Below are 18689 nucleotides of genomic sequence, written 5' to 3' on the forward strand. Positions count from 1 at the left end.
TACGTGACTTAAACTGTGATGTTGTACTGAACCAGGACTGAATTGTTTTCAATCCTGGTCTGGTTCCAGTCTCAGTCCGGGTCTGGTCTCAGTCCTGGTCTGGTCCTGGTCTGGTCCTGGTCTCCTGGTCTCAGTCCCTATCTTGTCCCGGTCTCAGTCTCCGGTCCCGGTCTCAGTCCCGGTCTCAGTCCCGGTCTCAGTCCCGGTGTCAGTTCTGGTCTGGTCCCAGTCTCTGTCCTGGTCTCAGTCCCTGTCTGGTTCTAGTCTGGTCCCGGACCTGGTTTAGTCCTGGTTTAGTCCTGGTTCAGTTCGTATGTGGCGCAAAAGTCCGGCATCACAGTTTAAGTCACAAACGTTTTTTTTTCCTTTATTCATTTAAACACAAAATCACAAACTGAAAAAAAAAAAAAAACAAATCGTTATCCAGTTTTTAATTTTGGTTTTAGAGACAAATAATAAAGAAAATAGTTTTTTTTTGTGTTTGTTTTCTTGTTTTTGATTTTATATTGAAAAACTAATGAACGAATGACACACAAACAGCCACATTTTTGTTTTTTCATTGGTCGACTTTGTTGGATGAAGATTTGGTGATGGGGCAGATTTATGACATTTCCACAGATATTTTACCACAGAAAACCATTAACCGGAAGTGATGTTTGGCCAAAAAACCCAAACTATAGATGAACTCACCGCCTTTTACTGTAAATCGATTGTGTAATTGCGTTCATATGTTCCATCTCCGCTCATTTTCAATTTGTCAAATCACTGTCAGAGCTGTTTACGACTTCCTCCCCCGGACGGGCCTATGCGTTGTGCACTTCTGCGGACGTGATCCTAATGAATAGTCTGTGTGACGCTGCTGTAATTTCGGTGACCCTGCGGCGGCTGTAACCATGGCGATAACTAACCTCAATAGTCTGGAACCACAGGCCTTACCGTAACACTCTACCCACAATGCAATTAGGCTTCTGCAGACCACACAGAGCAGGGAGAGGGTGATGTGGCCGGTTTATCACTTAGCGGAAGTTGTCTCTTTACCTTGGTATGCAGTTATTATTGCTTTTGTGGGTTTTTTGTAATGGTGTTAAAAAAACATTCGTAGTCTATAAAGTGAATTGGTGATTTCACATTAGGGCTGCACAATATATCGGAAAAATATCGATAACGCAATATTGGCTGAAGCGATTGTCGAGATTGCGAGAAAATAACCGTATCGCAACAGCACAACATTTTGCATTTTACAGAAATTTACTGTATTTTGAAAGTAAAATGGACAAAAAGGCAGATTTTATTGGTTTAGTCAGTGTTAAGTTTGGGTTATATCAAGTAAATGCATGTATGTTTGATTTAATTTAATTTAACTGAACCAAAATATTACATACGAAAATAATACAAAACATACAAACATCAAACATTCAGGGTTCTCACCGTCATGGAAATCCTGGAAAAGTCATGGAAATGGAAAAGTCTTTATTAGTTTTAGTATCTCTTTCACGCATCAACAGCGTTCTGTTAAGTTATCATGAGGCTGTTATGATTATTTCCGATCGCATGCACCTTTAGTTTAAAAGAGACGACAATAAATGCACTGACAGTATTTTGAATGTTAAAAAACTATAAAACCAAACCATACGGTGAGGAAAGGGTTAACATTTCATATTTATCTCTAAAAGTTTGATCAATTCTACACATGTAGGTACCATGAAGTCATGGAAAATTCACTTTAGGTCATGAAAAAGTTGTGGAAAAGTTATGAAATTTTGCATTACTTTCTTATATCATGTATTCCTATTTCATATACTGATAGTTCTGGAATTACAGCGATAAAACCAGGTTAACTTCTGATTTCCTGTGTTGTCTTGTGGAAACACTTCTTGAGTTTTTGTCTTTTGGCTTTCACTTGGTTAACATTTACCAAAACTCCTGCACATGCTCAATATTTCCCTTCATTATGACAAACAATTATAATCCAGTGAAGGTTACCTGCAAACTTTGAAAAACAAACATCACTGTACATCAAATGGCTACAAAAAAGTATTATTGGGAAATTTGTGCTTTAGGTTATAGTACAGTTAGATTTGATGGTTCTACATGCAACAAAGACTATGCCTCATTTTCATGGAAGCGAGTTAAACTCTGCAGTTCAGATGTGCTTAATAATACTTAAACTTTGTTGCATACTCTAAGTTTGTGTTCAAATATTATTAAATCATGCTTGTAAGACTGATCATTATGGAGTAAGAAACCTTTCAGACATATTTGTGTGCATAGGATAGAAATCCGTGCATATTTGGGAAATCCGTGAGAAGAAACATCGATCGAGATGCCGGACTTTTGCGCCGCATACGGACTGAACCAGGACTAAACCAGGACTGATCCCAGGACGGCGCAAAAGTCTGGTATCTCAATCGATGTTTCTAAATAATGCCTGTGGAGTGATGACATATCTTTGACAGTCGAGTCGTGTCTGTGAATTCGTATTCGTACGGAACAAAGTGTAATTGTAAATTTTCATTTTGTGATTAGAATTCTTGACGTCGTAACTTTTCAGTCCGTATTCTGATGGATAAAATACACACAATACATTTTATGTACGACTGGACTCATTTGAGAGTTTACGAGTATTTATTTTATGTTTATGTCCGACTCGGCCCCGGATAAGCAGAAGAAAATGGATGGATGGATATTTTATGTTTATGCACACAAATATTTCTGAAAACTTTCTTAAATCCATAAATCGTGACTTTAAAATTCCACAAATGCATTAACTCTTTGAAGTTGTTTCATTTCTAAGCTACTTTCTACTTATTTTCTTCCATACTAAATCTAGTTTTTGGTAGTTTTTGGCATGTTTTGGTGTAAAAAGGTTGTAAAAAGTATTGATACTCTAGTACTCTTCTATCAAAGCTATAGACTCATTTTAATTTATACTGAAATTGGATCTTTCCAGAATAGTTTTAGAGAGGATTTGATTATTATTGTGATATTGAAATCGAGTATGGAGCATTGAGCTTTTTCCTTTAGTATTGAAATATGAAGTTTGAAATTTTCATACTTAGTAAATATTCTAAACAAGATGGATATTTTCACTGCACACAAGTACAAATTGTCAGCGGGAGGGCATCTGTGTTTTTTTTAAAATGCTGGCCTACTTTCTGGCATTTCAGAAGTGTGTCTCCAGTGCAGATCTTTATGTTGTCCGCGATGATTTACAGCAGTGGCAGCGCTTTACGACACTGACGCTTTGTAATTACACTGAGTCGGACAAGTTTCTCAAGGGAAAGCCACAGTTTGAACTTTTCCTCAAAACTTTCTCCTAAATAAAGTGTTACTGGTGTTTAGGCATGTCTTAGTCTGTCAGAAACTGCTTTTTAATTTATGTATTTCTGTGAAGAGGAGATGATGGGGAGGAGTAAAATGTTTCTAGCGTGCAATTAAGTGTGCTTGAGCAGTTGTGGTGTCAAAACATCACAACAGAGAAGCTCCAACATGGCTCACAGTTTGCTTACAGATACTTGCAAATTGGGATTGAATTTATATTGGGTAACTACGATTTTAAGAGAAACTTGAACTGGGATTTTTCTGGCAGATATTGTGATTTTGATTTTATCCACAGTTTTTTTCAAATCAAGTTTCAGTGCACATGAACATTTACAAACATCACAGAAACTTACATCATACCAGAGTCCTGCACCGACGATTTGACACTGGATCGTAAAACCCAATTTACGCAAACAATAAAAGCTGTGATTAGTCCTCTGTACCACCGCTCTACATATGTTTCCTCTACTCAGCTTTCATTTCTTTCAATATACGTTGAGTAATAATGTGTTTAATGCAGCTTTGCACACATTTGTTTACGTTTTTGTTAGAGAATTTTATGATATATATATGTATTTCTCATGAATTCTCATTAAAGTGTTAATCATTTAAAGGTTGTATGGAGGATTTTTTTTTTTGTTTCAAACTGTCAGTCAAAGATTAAAATACCATTACAGAGATGCAGCAGCTTTGTAATTATGATGACCAAAAAAAAAAGAATGAAAATCTATCAACTGTGGACGTGTTGAGGCCAGATAAACATCAGCCAATGGAAAACGAGGCTCCCTCATTTTCTATTGGCTGTTAGGTTGTCAATCAAACTCCCTAGTATAACTGATTCGTTGGAGCGCGGGGATTATGTGGTTTACGCAGCGGTTCTTAGAGGCTTTTTCGAACTGTCGCTTCCTCGCATTTCGCACAAAGTTTGTCGCGACGGCGGACGAGAATCCACGACCGGTTCGCCGCAAAAGAAAGTCCGTTTTTGAGGTCGCTGAAAGAAGAAGAGAAGGGGAAAAGGAGCGAAGCCAAACTGAGGTGATTCTTGGAGATCTCGTCCAGCGATGGCGCGACCGAAGCAGACGAAGGGTCTAAAAACTGACGCGTCGGTCGCTGAATTACTTCTAGACAGGAAACTTCAACAGTCATTCTGAATGCGCACAAGGACTGTCGCTGTATTTCTCTTCCCTTAAAAAAATCCTCTATACAACCTTTAAAGAGAATAAATCATGATGACTACAGGAATGAAACTTAAAACCACGTGACTAATTTGCGTGAACTATAAGCGCTGAAAAAATAACTGCTCACTCCAGCTTCTGTCGGACTAGAGGACATGACTCAGTGGAATATGAGTGTTTTTTTCTGTGACAGAGGAGGTGCTGATGATGGTGAGTCTGTTCTGTGCTTCTATCGCGTTGGAGATGGTTCATGTTAAACGTCGAACGCCAGGTTTAAATCGTAACCTCATCGTGTTGTGGCGGTGAATTATTTCACGGTGCGTAGACCTTGACGCAGACCCATAAATCAAAAACAACGGCGACAAGGCGACGACGGCGGTGTGTGTTGAGTCGACTCAGAACTACACTTCGCCCTTAAATTGGACTTTAGGAGCACTGCAAAAAAAAACGTGGCTTTAACGCTCCCAAAATCGTGTTGTCTGAGATTGCGATAGATTGTTCAGCCCTAGGAATAACTTGTAATTAATAAAAATAATTAATAAAAATATGTTGTAACAGCCAGCAGAGGGTGTATGAAGAAATGTAGATCTAAAAAAGAAAATAAAAAATAGACAAATAGAGCAGACCGGAGCTAGGTTACTTCCAAAACGGTCCATGCTTCGTGGAGTAGGCAGGGATACGAAGAGTAGGCGGACACAAGAACAGTTAAAGTTAAAGTCTTTTCCTGCCTTTCTCCATGAAGACGTAATTGCTTTGTCTGGAATTTTTCACAGTATGGCATTAAAACTCTATCATCACGGAGACCGAACCAGATCGAACCAAAGTTACTGGCCCGATCTGTGGAGAGGAAACCCCGCTCACAGTCAGAATGCCTGTTTTTCTTGGTATTTTTGAGCGATAAAACCATGTGTTATTGGAATACACGTAGGGTAGATCTGCTTAATGTCACACTGTGGAACATTTGAAGCAGAGCAGTGGCGTATCTGTAGAAACAAGAAGGTGACAGACCCACAAACAAAACCTTTAAACCTGCATGAATTCAACTCTTGGTATGTTTTTGATGACAGTACAATTAAATAACGTGACTGTACCTCCTCTTTAATAATAATACATTATATGATACTCAATTCCGCCACATTGAATCTTCAAATATAACTCAAAACACTTGTCAGATCCCCAGTCTAAACACGTGCCCAAACTGTTTAAAAGCCTGTTGAAGTAACTTGAACCAGACACACGCAGGTATCCCCCTTTCCAGTCAATCACCACAGCTGTATTCTGGGAAGAGCTCTACCTTCTAGTAATTATTTTTTTCTTTTCACTCCTGCAAAAACATGTCTGCACCAGTAAGAGCACCGGGCTTTCAACTTGTCACCGACCCAAACGTGACCCCGCAGCTACCCGCATAAAATAAAGCGACCCAGGAAAGCCCCTCTGCTGGGACCGTGGAGGTGTGAATGTATAAATAGTAGGGTGTTGTTATTATCACGCAACATTTATTGACACAGCAAATCGGTTATGGCAAATTACAGCATGTCAGAGCTATAATATGTGTTTGGACTTATATATGATTATACAATGTGTGCACTAGTTAATTATGTATGTAATGATTAGGGCCGGAAAGTACAGGGTCCCTCATGATTCGATACGATGCACGACACATGACATTGCACATGATACTCTGTGATGTTGTTACGACCCAGCTCTGCTAGGGACAGGGGGAAGTAACAAAATAACCAAGATTGTAAAATACTAGTTGTGATTATTTAACAGAATGTGTAAACCAAACAAAACAATGTACAAGAATTAACAAAAAGAGGCTCTAAACAAGTGGCTAAACAATATAAGGAAAGATAAGCAAACCAAAACGGGTACACTAAATGAACAGAAAAACAAAAAAACAGTCTAAGTCACCAGGACTCTAGTATTCAACAAACACAGCACGAGAGACACAAAGATGGCAAGCAAGTCCACAACAGAACAGCTGCCCAGAATGGCAGGGGGCGGGTCCTTTTATAGGGCCGGAGCTCCAGGTGTAGGCCTGGGATTGCCAGGTGTTCCGTTTCCACCATTCAGCGGGAGGGGCTCCAGATGCCATCTTAAATCGACATCACAGCATCACACTGTATATGGATTGCAAACACACACACACACACACACGGATCTAGGCAAATATGGCCAGGAGGATCTGGAGGCCTGTGGCCGTAACAGATGTACACATTTTAGCAACGGTATTTCTTTGTTAAACCACTACTTGTGCAAAGTTAATATGAAATACCTCTATTTTAATCATCAAAACAGTGAAAAAGTCAAGTGTATTGCAGTTTCTTTTCACTAAATAAGCAAAAAAATTGTCGTGTGATCTAAAAAAAATTCGAAAAGATACTAAAAACGTCTTTTGGCAATATATAGAGCAGCTCATGATAACAATACTAATTTAGTATCATGATGTACTGATATTTTGATATTTTTGCACACACATAGTAATGATGGCCATGACAAAATGAATGTAATATTAGTTATGTGCTAGTTGGCAGTACGGTCTTAAAATAATATCGTGGGGCATCACTAGGGCCGGGTATCATTAAGAAGTTTCCGATACGATACATACCTCAATACATAGGCCACAATACGGTACATATCTTGATACAGTGAGCTTTAGATTCAATATAACCCGATATGATGTATTTCAAATTGATTTGATATGGTTCAATAAAAAATAATGGCTAAAACATGGCTGTGATACTAAAAGTCTTTGTTAAACCACTTGTTGCGCAAAGTGAATGTAAAACAGATCCATTTTAATCTCCCAATCAGTGAAAATGTCAAATGTGTTTCCTTTCTCTAAACAAGCAACAAAACTGTAGCACTGCAACAAAATAATTTAGTAAAATATACCAAAAAATACTCATGGTGATATATCGATACAGCAGCCCAAGATCTTGATACACAATCATCACATTAAACGATACGATATATCGATATTTCAATATTTTTGCACACCCTTATATATCGTGATACAAAATTTGGTGATACAGTATCGTTATCATGGGCTGCTGTTTCGATATATCACTAAGAGTATTTTTTTGGTGTCTTACAGCAATTTTTTTGTGTGACTGCATTTCAATTTTGTTGCTTATTTAGTGAAAAGAAACTTGTTTATGGAATACACTTGACATATTCACTGTTTTCACGATTAAAATATGTCTTTCATATTAACTTTGCACAAAATATACCAAAAAATACTCTTGGCAATATTTTGATATGTGTATCATCACATTAAACGATACGACATATCGATATTTGATATTTTTGCACACCCCTAGTCATCACAATATATCGAATTACAAGTCTCTTTGCTTAAATTCATTGTTATGGTGCAGCATGAGCTAAAAAAAAAAAAGGAAACTACATAGACCATGATCCTTTGCTCCATTTCAGTGCTGAATATTTTCCCTAACTACACGTTGCTGTGTTTGAACTTATTTCCAATTTCTCATGTCTTTGTGTACAGCCATTTGAAGTGTGAAAGTGCGTAATGTGACAGGAGCACGGAGTTGGTAGAGCGTTGGTCCAAACAGATGAATGCTGCATTGATGTTGTCCTTGAGCAAGACACTTAACCCTACTTTTCCACCTGCCAAAAATGTGACAATTTACCATCACTAAGGATTTTGTCAACTCAGCAAAAACACGTACTGCACACAAAGTTCATCGTAGTTCATCTCATGCCACAACCAGCCGCCTGATTCTTTAGAGTAGAAGTTGAATGACAGAGACAGACACAGCAGACAGACACTTGTGATCTCACAGCGCCGTGTCTCTGTTAAAGCCTGCGCTGATAGTTGTTCTATAGGAGCCGCAGCATCTCTGTGCTCGTGCCCTCAGGTTCTGTTTCAGGGTGGGCCTCCTCGTGTGTTTGCTTATGGAGAGATCGCTTTTTCATTGTTACTTATTTAGAAGTTTATTAACATGTTTCATATATATACATACAGTACTGATCAAAGGTTTTAGAACACCACACTTTTTCCATTTTTTTACTCTTTATTGTTGACCAAAACGTATTCTAAACTTTTGATTCATGAAAGTGTCCAACTTTGGCAGATGTAACAGCTGAACACACTCGTGGCTCGTTCTTTTTACAACGGAAATCAAATATTCTTCAGAAAGTTCTTCCCAAGTCTTTTGCAGAGGTTCCCGTAAATGTGTGGCACTTGTAGGTTGTTTAGTTTTCACTCTTCTGTCCAGTTCATCCCAAACCAGCTCGATGGGGTTTAAGTCTGGAGACTGCGCTGGACTTTTCATGTTTTCAAGCTTTACCATCTTGTTCTTTTTTTCTGAGGTAGTTTTGGCAGAGCTTGGACTTGTGTTTTGTATCTTTTATCTTTTTCTCTTAACCTCTGTCTGTTCAGTTCTTACCTTTGTACCATTTCCAGCTCTTCATTGGACTTGCACGACTTGAATTGGAATAAAAAACTGGAAAAATTAGGGTGTTCTAAAACTTTAGACCAGTAGTGTTAGTGTATATATTTTGTTCCTCTTTGTTATTGTAATATAATGTGATGTTTGAGCTACTGTGTCCATTGTTCAAGTAATTACCCTTGTGGATCAATAAAGTGTGACTAAGTCTTCACAACAACACGCACCATCAGTCAGCTGCTCAGATGACCACCCGGCACTTCTGAAAACACATTTAAGTATATTTTCTATATACTACTAGGGATGTAACGACATCCAAATCTCTCGGCACGATATTATCACGATATACATCTCACTGTACTATATTTTGAAGAGACTAATAGAACACGTTTTTGCTTTTAAAATACCTTGACAAAATTTTGATTTGAATTATTTCTGTCATAATCCCAAGAATTCAAATAAAAAACATATTTCTTCATGTCGTTTGCACTGAAATGAATCATGGGATATGTAGTTCCCGATGTTTATAAGCCGTTTTACTACAAAACGATGCATTTAAACAAAGGAACACGATATTTTGGTTATTCTTACATTACTATATACTATACTATAAGTTAACATAAGGTATTGTGTACTTAACTTACTTTTAGTACTTTTGCAGAGGTCAAAACGTCCCAAGTTTTTCTCAGCTTTTATAAATCCACAACTAGCATTCTAACTTCTTTACTTTCTGGTTTGAGGATGATACAAATGCTTTATTATTAGATGCAAACGTGTTTTATTTTGACAATGTTTGCAACTACAATATGTCTGCACTGTGACAAATTGTACTTTATTATTTTAAAAAAAACTAAGTACAGCCCCTTTAAATCAGAGCTATTATGCAAAATCTCACTAACTTGATGAAAATTGCAGTTTAAAATGTGCAAATTGCAACACAATGATCCACGGGTGTCGAAGATTATAACTATACAGCAGACACGAGTACAATAGTTTTTCTTTAGACTGTCCTGGCACTGTTTTTCTTTGCGTAGCTCACCCAACTTACATCACTTAAATGTTAAAAATCACACATAACACCCCATAAAAAACAGGTTCCATTTTCCATCCTGCAGCTTCTTAGTCAGCCAGGCTTTTCACGTTTTTATTTTTTGTTTCCCAAATCGTGTTAAATCCCCGTGTTGACTTTTGCTCCCTGTCTCTGGTTCACCTTAGCTGTCATATGCAGTTTGTCTCTGTCTCTTTGTCTTTCTCTCTCTCTCCGTTTCTCCCCCTCTTTCTCTCTGCTGTGGGGTAATCAGATTATGTTTGGAATGTGTGAAAGCAGCTGTAGACTCTGTCCTATATGACCATAAGTCTTCTCCACATGAGTTAGAGCTGTTATCCGAAACATAAATAAATTGTCTGCAAGAATGTGTGGGGATAAATCTGAATGAAAAATACGCATTCGTTATAAGCGGTATTATGCGAGGTTTCCAAAAGTGTACCCCCTGTGTTTTTAGAGCAAATGTTGAAATTGGTTAATAAAAACTACAAGCAGGATTTGCTGAAGCGACTTGGGCTGCCTCAGATCAGATACGTTTGTCTATCTCTCACTGGGAAAGCGATTTTATGAATTGGAATGAATGTAAATGAGTAGGAGAGTAACAATATCCAAGTCTCACGATATGATATTGTCACGGTATGAACCTCACAGTACGATATTTATTGCGATATCGTAGAAAAGCTCACGATATGGTGCTGAGACTCACGATTAGGGATGTAACAATATTCAAATCTCTCTGTATCATATTTTCACAATATACATCTCACGATATGATATTTATTGTGATATTTTGTGGAGGCGAAAAAAACTGTTAATACACAACTTTTTCCTCTTAAAATGCCTTAACAAGTCTTAATCCAAAGAACTAAGGACCTGTTTACACGAGAACACTTGTGGGTAAAAATGACAAAATATTTTTTCGGAAGAGCCTTTTGTTTAGACCAGGGGTGTCAAACTCATTTTGGTCCGGGGGCCGTATCCAACCGACTTTGATCCCAAAAGGGCCGGATCAGAAAACTCATGTCATATAAACCCCTAAAATAACAATAAGTTCAAATATTTGTGCAGAGAAACGCAAATCTATTACAGAAATCTTTTTTAATTGATGAACTCTTTCTTATTATAATATTATGAACAACCTGCAACTTTAAGAAAAATTCAATTTCAACACAATGTTTTAACATGAACTTGTTTGCAAATAGGAATAAGTCAGTTTTTCTTGGAAAATCCTGCATTCGGCTCCACTTTTCTCATTTTGGACATTTTGCTTCATTTTTCTAAACGATCGTTCTTTAAGAGCGTTTGGAAAGAGACAAGACTTCATTTGTGCTGCTCTGGTGGGAGGGGCCACGCACAGAGGCGCTGGAGACACTGCTGTGATAAACACCACAGAAAATTAACAAGATTTTAATAGAAAATATTATTAAAATATTTTAGAAGAAAATCACCCAAGGGCCACATTAAAGGTCTTGGAGGGCCGGATCTGGCCCCCGGGCCTTATGTTTGACACCTGTGGTTTAGACGGTGATGGTGTTTTTGGGGCTTAAAAGCTCAAAAATCTGAAACCTCCCTCCAGAGTGGGTTGAATACGCTCCGCTAACGTTTCCGTCTACACTGCCCAAGATGTAAAACTCTGGTCAGATCTGCTCACGTCGAGTACACATTTACGTCACATACATCACCACCTGGCATGCATACCCAATCAAATTCTACACACTTTTGCGTCACCATATGCACGTAGATTTCCTCCCGAAAACGTTTGTCTAAACCGGAATAAAAAGTGAAGACATGACGCCACCTTTGTGTTTAGACTGTTGTCATGTAAACGTAGCCTAAGACTTAAAAGTTTGAAATGAAAGTTTGAATAAATAAGAATAAATAAGCATTTTGAGTTGAAAAATAAGTCATTTAATTAATTTATAGGCAAAAACGTATTCTAAACTTTTGATTCATGAAAGTGTCCACGTTAGGCAGATATAACAGCTGAACACACTTGTGGCTCGTTCTTTTTTATAACAGAAATCAAATATTCTTCAGAAAGTTCTTCCCAAGTCTGTTGCAGAAGTTCCCATAAATGTGCGACACTTGTAGGTTTCTTGACTTTCACTCTTCTGTCCAGTTCATCCCAAACCAGCTCCGATGGGGTTTAAGTCTGGACACTGTGCTGGACACTTCATGTTTTCAAGCTTTACCGTCTTGTTCTTTTTTCCTGAGGTAGTTTTGGCAGAGCTTGGACTTTATTAACTTTAATCTTTTTTTTCTGGCTGTACATTTGTATAATTTCAAGCTCTTCATTGGACTTGCACGACTTGAATTTTGACTTTTGACCAGTAGAGCCTTGACAAGACTTAATCCAAAGAACTAAGGGCCTGTTTACACAAGAACGATTGCGGGTAAATGTATTTTTTGGTATTTCTTCTTGTAGTCTACACTGAAATGGAGCAAAGGATCATGGTCTGTGTAGTTCCCTCTGTCTTTTTTTTTTTAGCTATTCCTGCACCATAACTCTTAATTTAAGCAAGGAGACTTGTAATTCGATATATTGTGATGGTCCACGATATTATTGTGAGAACTTTGACGATACGATATCACAATATTTAGTTATTGTTACATCCCTATAAATGAGTGTAACCAAAACCATTATGTAACCAGAATTAGAATCACAAGAGTTTGATAAATGGTCACTATTTTTAAAGGTCCTATACAACACAAAATTGACTGTTGTGAGCTTTAAACCATGTTAAAATGTTGTTACCTCCTCAAAAACATACCAGGAGCTGTGTTTTGTTTCATTTATTATTAGTTATTTTTCAAGTTAACAGCTCCTTTTACCTTTTGTTCAGTAAAGACGGGCAGTTCCAGGGCTAAAATTATTCTAGCGAAGGTGTAAGCAGATTAAAAACACAGTAAAGCACTTCCTGTATTACCACATTACATCACAAGGTGGAACAACAAAGTGTTTTGTGTTTGAGAAATGACCTGAGCCTAAATATGCAGGATTTGTGTGTCTATTTTTGATCAAGAAACATAATATAGATCAGAAAATAGTATAATATGAGCTCTTTAATGAATGAATGGTGCAGAGTATGGCAGTAAATTATCTGTCTTCAAGTGTTTTTTAAAGAAATAATAACTTGGAAATAACAAGAATTCTTACTGTGAGAAATTTTCCACTCAGATCTCCACAGATTTGACTTGGCTGGTTTCACGTAACAGTAAAATGAAACCCGTCCTGAGCACAACAATCGCACCTCCATGGGGAGAACGAGGTGGAGGCAGAACCTTCTCCAGAAAAGTTTTTGTAAATATTGATTTGAATTTTTGGAAAACTTTTGTTGAAAAGCAGTCCCTTAACTGTAGTATAAAACTAATGAGCTGTAGAAAATAAAGTCATTGTTTAAAAAAAAAAAAAAAAAAAAAACTGTATAGCAATATTTGATGCCGAAATGCATTCAGAATTTGTTATTGCCACAAGTAGGATTGTCAAAGGATTCAAAATCAGATACTAATCAATATTAAAACTAGTATCAAAACTCATTCAAAAATAGCTACTCTAACAGCTCCTAGATTCCAGAGCTGAAATCATCTAAATGATTCTAGTAAAGGTGTAGGAGGATGTAATTATTTTTTAATATATAATCTCTAAATGTAGTGTTAGTGATAAATGTTGGAGGAGGTGTGGACTTGTGGGCGACCAGACTCACATATTGTGGGACTGCCCCAATATAAAAGGTTTTTGGATTAATGTTAAAGATGTTCTACAAAATATATTGGCTGTGGACCTGTTGATGGACCCAAAGGTATTTCTGCTTGACATATTCCCTGATGTTCTCTCTCTCTCATGATCAGTGCTTTCTGCTGCATCGTCTTCTGTTGACTGCAAGAAAAATGATCACGATCTACTGGCTGAAACCTGAAATACCGACCGTTGAACAGTGGAGATCAAAAATCAGACAAGTTTATACAATGGAACTGTTAACGGCTCAACTACAACTCAAGGTGGCAGCTTTTGAAAAGAAATGGAGCCCAATTATTGACTTATTGAAATAAGACACGTATGCCCTAATATGCCTTATTTTTATTTTTTTTAATGTTTTTTTTTTTTTTTTTTTGCAAAAATTTTGTTTTTTTCTCTCTTTTCTTCTTCTAGAGGGGGGAATGGGGAGAGAGAAAAAGCAAAAAAGTGAATATATAAATTGTGAGAAGGCCCGGTCTCAGGACAATGTTGATGTGATTTGATTTGTGGCAATAAAAGTAAAAAAAAAAATATATATATATATATAATCTCTATCCAATTATAACATGCATTAAATTATCAGTACAGTTCAAAAGCCACTGCTCCATGTGAATTTCTTTTCTTTTTGGAAATATATACTGTATGTCCCTTGTCTGTTTGCCTGTATATTTTGTGTTTATTTTATTTATTATCAATGTCTGTGTATATTTCATGTTCCATGTGTGGTGTAGTTTTTAATTTGCACATTCAGAGTTTGGGGAAACTCAAATTTCGATCGCCCTGTGTAATGTTTGTTACATGGTGTGATTGACAATAAGGTTCACTTTGACTTTTGGCAATACTCATTTGACCAATAACTTTCCTGAATAGTTTTAGAATGAGCTTGAGCTGTATCAGAACAAGTACAATAGCACAAAGACACAGTACACACCCATGGAGCACTGAAGGATTATACAGATACAGTTTGAGGTCACATGGTAATATGAAAGAAAGTGCTTTGATATTATATTATCTAAATAAAGTATTTTTTTTTAATTATCATTGTATTGAGTATCAAGTCTGTTCCTTAGTATCAAAATCAAGTTTGAAATATTGAGTATTGTGACAACAATAACTACTAGTAGTCACAAGCCTACATACATAATTGTTGCTCTTTTATATTTTAATGTGTACTGTATAACTTTTTGGTTGGGGGTCTGTCACCTACTTGTTTCTATCTATATGTCATTGTTTTGCCTGTTATGTTTTACAGTATGACATTAAACAGATCTACTTTAGTTTTACTGCTTAAAAATATCTAGAAAAACAGACATTCTGACTGTGAGCAAGGTTGCATCTCCACAGATCTAACCTGTAACTTAGTCTGGTTTGGTCTCCATGAAGATAGAAAGGTTTAATACTGTGAAACATTCCAGACAATGCAATAACATCTCTGTTAAGAAAAGAATTTGACAGACCAGAAACACAGTGCACCTTTAAACTTATTTGCATTTACCCCAAGCCTATAAAAACACTGACCAAGGCTACGTTCAGACTGCAGCCTGAAGTGACCCAAATCAGATTTTTTTGGCCCCTATGTGACCTGTATCTGATCTTTTAATGACAGTCTGAATGACACTGATCCGTTTTTTCCAAATGTGACCCAGGACACTTGGATATGTGCTCCTGAAACTGATACATATCCGATCTTTTGACATGCGACTTTAGTGTGAACGGTCAGGTCGCATTCATCCCACCTACACGTCAGGCTCGGAGTCTAGTCAATGGAGGGAAAGTGAGGTTAGCGAGTTAATTCATATTTGGGGGGATCGCTGTATTCAGGTCAAATTGGTGAGGTCTTATCGGAACCGAGTGGTTTTTGAAATGATTGCCAAAGAAATGGTTGAGCGAAACTTCAGGCGGTCCTGGCTCCAATGTCAACAAGAGCCTGCGAGCCAAATACAAGGAGGCTAAAGACTCGAACAAACGAAGCAACCATGGACGTGTAACTTGTCCATTTTACAAAGAACTGGACCGTATTTTGGGAGACAAGCCCAGCGTTTAGGCGACTTCTGTGAACACTGAGCACTCTGGCTGCGTTTGACGTCGTCGTGTCCTCCAACGCACAAGCGGGACACTTTTGGAGCGTTTAAAGTTCACACTGGAGATCACATACAAGTCATATTTAACTGGAAACGTGAGCGACCGCGCAAAAAAAGGGGTATTTCACAAAAAAAGTCTGAACTGAGCGCTAAGCCCTGCAGTCTGAACGTAGCCCAAGAAACTGTAGCTCGTACTCCTCCTCACCTGGACGCGTTCACATGTTGACATCACGCTCCACTGGCTCCATATACTGTTGTTGTTATCTGGAGTTTCTAGAGCAGCACTGGGGCCTGATATCGCACCGTGTTGTAAGATAAGAGCACGTCAGCACTGATAAACAGACCCACATATGTTTGACTTGGCTTCCCCCGTTTCTGTTGGCACAAGTTTTTCTCACCTTTTTTCACGAGCTGTTGTAAATCTATCAGATATGTTCCTCAGGTGCGGCGGCCTGGTCCAAACTTCTCCACTGTCAGTTTGGAATGTTATTGTGGAGATTTTTAAAAGATCAGGCTCTTTTGAAATACATTTAGTTTCTTGCGGTTTTAAAATTCATACTTATACCACTTTAGTCGAGTAGTTTTCACCAGATTTTCAGAATGTTTTGATGTTCCGACTTGTTCCTGGTTTAAAAACTAGTTTCCACCAAGTAAAATTATTTGAAGTTGGCTTTATTTAATTATTATTTATCTATGTATGAGTTAGGGCTGCTCAATTATGGAAAAGATTATTATCACGATTATTTTGGTCAATAATTGAGTTACACGATGCATTTATTCAGCATTTCTCTCTCAAAAAACACTTTGTTACTGATACTTTACGCAAAACTTTCAAACTGAGAATACATATAGGCTACAAATATGTATCTTAGAGCAGTTTTGCGATGTATAAAACAAAAAAAATGAATAAAATATACTTTGAACATGAAATAAGGCATAGAAAATCATAATTGCATTCAAAATAAACTATATATCCAGCTGCTCTACAATCTCTATATTTAAAAAATAATCGTTTTAACTTGATTATATGAGTTTGGAGATCGTTTGACACACAAATCGATCAAAATTTGATTAATTACACAGCCTTAGTCTATTAATTTATTCATTACAGTGCAGTTTTCTTACTCGATTGACAGAAAAAACAAATGCCGTACTCTGAAACTAAAACTCATGACAAACAGACCAACTAATCTACAAATCTAGTCACAGCTATCAAAACAGCTGAATTTTGATGTGGTGAATTGTATTTTTTATGATCTGTTAATGATGTGTGAATGTTTTGTGTTGCAGCGATGGAGGAGCTGGTGGGGGAGCTGCGCCTCTTCCTGGATCTGCTGGACCGGGAATACCTGAGCGCCGGCATCAGGGAGAAGAAGACTCACCTGTCCAACATCCTCAACAGAGTCCTGGCCGACAAAGGTACAGCAAACACACGGCTGAAAATCACACAGGTGACTTAAAGACGACTCAGATCTAGGTTTTAAATGTCATCCATGCACATTTTAGTGTTTTAGTGATCTCTCCCGCGCCCTTTTTGAATCCAGCTGTAAGATTTTGTGCAATTCTTCGTCCAGAAGCCCACGTCAGCCATGCTCCCACACAACAATTCTCCAGAAATATACAACAATGTGACACAAAACACTGCACAACAACTTCACAAACCTGATGCGATGTGCGATACTTAACATGGTTGGATGACATTTATGTATTGATGTAATTAAGGGATTTTTTTGTTTTTTTTAAACTCAGTGTTCCAAGTTGGTTGTCAAAAGTATCAAAAATCTGATATTAAATGATACTAAAACTACCAGGGTTCATGGAAATCCTGAAAAGTCATGGAATTTTGAAAAGTCAATGAAAGTTTTAGAAAGAAAATCAGCTGGGAAGTCCCCTTGGCTGCAAGTCCCCCAAGCTGGAAAGTCCCCTGAATTGTACCCTTTATGAAACTTAGTTAATCTATATCCATACAAATAAAAAAAACAACACTTTTCATTATATGTATTGTATTAATTACACATGCAAGGTACAATATATCTCAACACATTTGTTCATTCATACTAACAAAACATACAAAAATGAGATGGTCGAGCTGGGACTTTCAAGCCAGGGAGACGTTGGAGCTGGTATTCTTTGGAAAAGTCATGGAATTTTAGTATCTCTTTCACACAACTACAGCATTCTGTTAAGTTATCATTAGGCTATTATGATTGTTTCTGAATGTATGCACCTTTTGTTTAAAAGAAACGACAATAAATGCACTGACAGTACTTTGAATGTTAAAAAACTATAATATCAAACCATAAGGTGAGTGGAAAGAATTAACATTTCATATTTAGCCCTAAAAGTCTGATCAGTGCTACACATGTAGGTGCTGTAAAGTCATGGAAAATTCACTTTAGGTCATGAAAAAGTCATGGAAAAGTTTTGAAATTTTGTCAATAAAAAAAGAGTGGGAATCCTGAACTTTGTAGTATCATAAATGAGATACAAGTTTGAGCAGGTTTCCATACTAAAAAAGTCACATTCACTGGACAGAAATGACCCATTCCTGAATAATTTGGAACCAACCTGGACCACTGAGGGATTACACAGATATAAGACCACGTGGTAAAATAAAAGGAAGAACTACAATTTAAAGTTAAAAGTGTCATTCTATTGTTTAAGTAAAGAGAGTTATGGGTATTTGGCGTTACACTTTTCTATCTAACCAGGCTGACTTGCTGCAAGACCATGCCACCCTGCTTTGTCAAATACTTGTGTAACTTTACTTTTATCTTTTATCTGTCCTCCCAGAGCCCTGCTTCAAGTCGGAGATCCACAACGGCCTCCCCGCTCCACCCCAGATGCCCCTACCCGAGATCCCTCACCCCTGGCTGGTAAGACCCGCCTCCTCTTTTAAAGTAAACACGACTC

The 18689-nt window shown here is 37.4% G+C and overlaps 1 protein-coding gene across 3 annotated transcripts in view; it reads left to right on the forward strand.

Annotated features, from left to right (window-relative positions):
* The window catches only part of afap1 (actin filament associated protein 1), a 157058-nt gene that overhangs the window by 67813 nt on the left and 70556 nt on the right, over positions 1 to 18689 (forward strand). For all 3 annotated transcript variants that reach the window (XM_055156658.1, XM_055156659.1, XM_055156660.1), the window contains exons 3-4: positions 17067 to 17195; positions 18570 to 18652. In XM_055156658.1, the coding sequence (XP_055012633.1) occupies positions 17067 to 17195; positions 18570 to 18652 (212 nt within the window). The remainder of the gene's footprint in view (positions 1 to 17066; positions 17196 to 18569; positions 18653 to 18689) is intronic.

This window comes from Boleophthalmus pectinirostris, unplaced genomic scaffold, assembly GCF_026225935.1.
Source record: "Boleophthalmus pectinirostris isolate CB_2022bp ecotype Guang Dong unplaced genomic scaffold, ASM2622593v1 HiC_scaffold_20, whole genome shotgun sequence".
Lineage (NCBI taxonomy): Eukaryota > Metazoa > Chordata > Actinopteri > Gobiiformes > Gobiidae > Boleophthalmus > Boleophthalmus pectinirostris.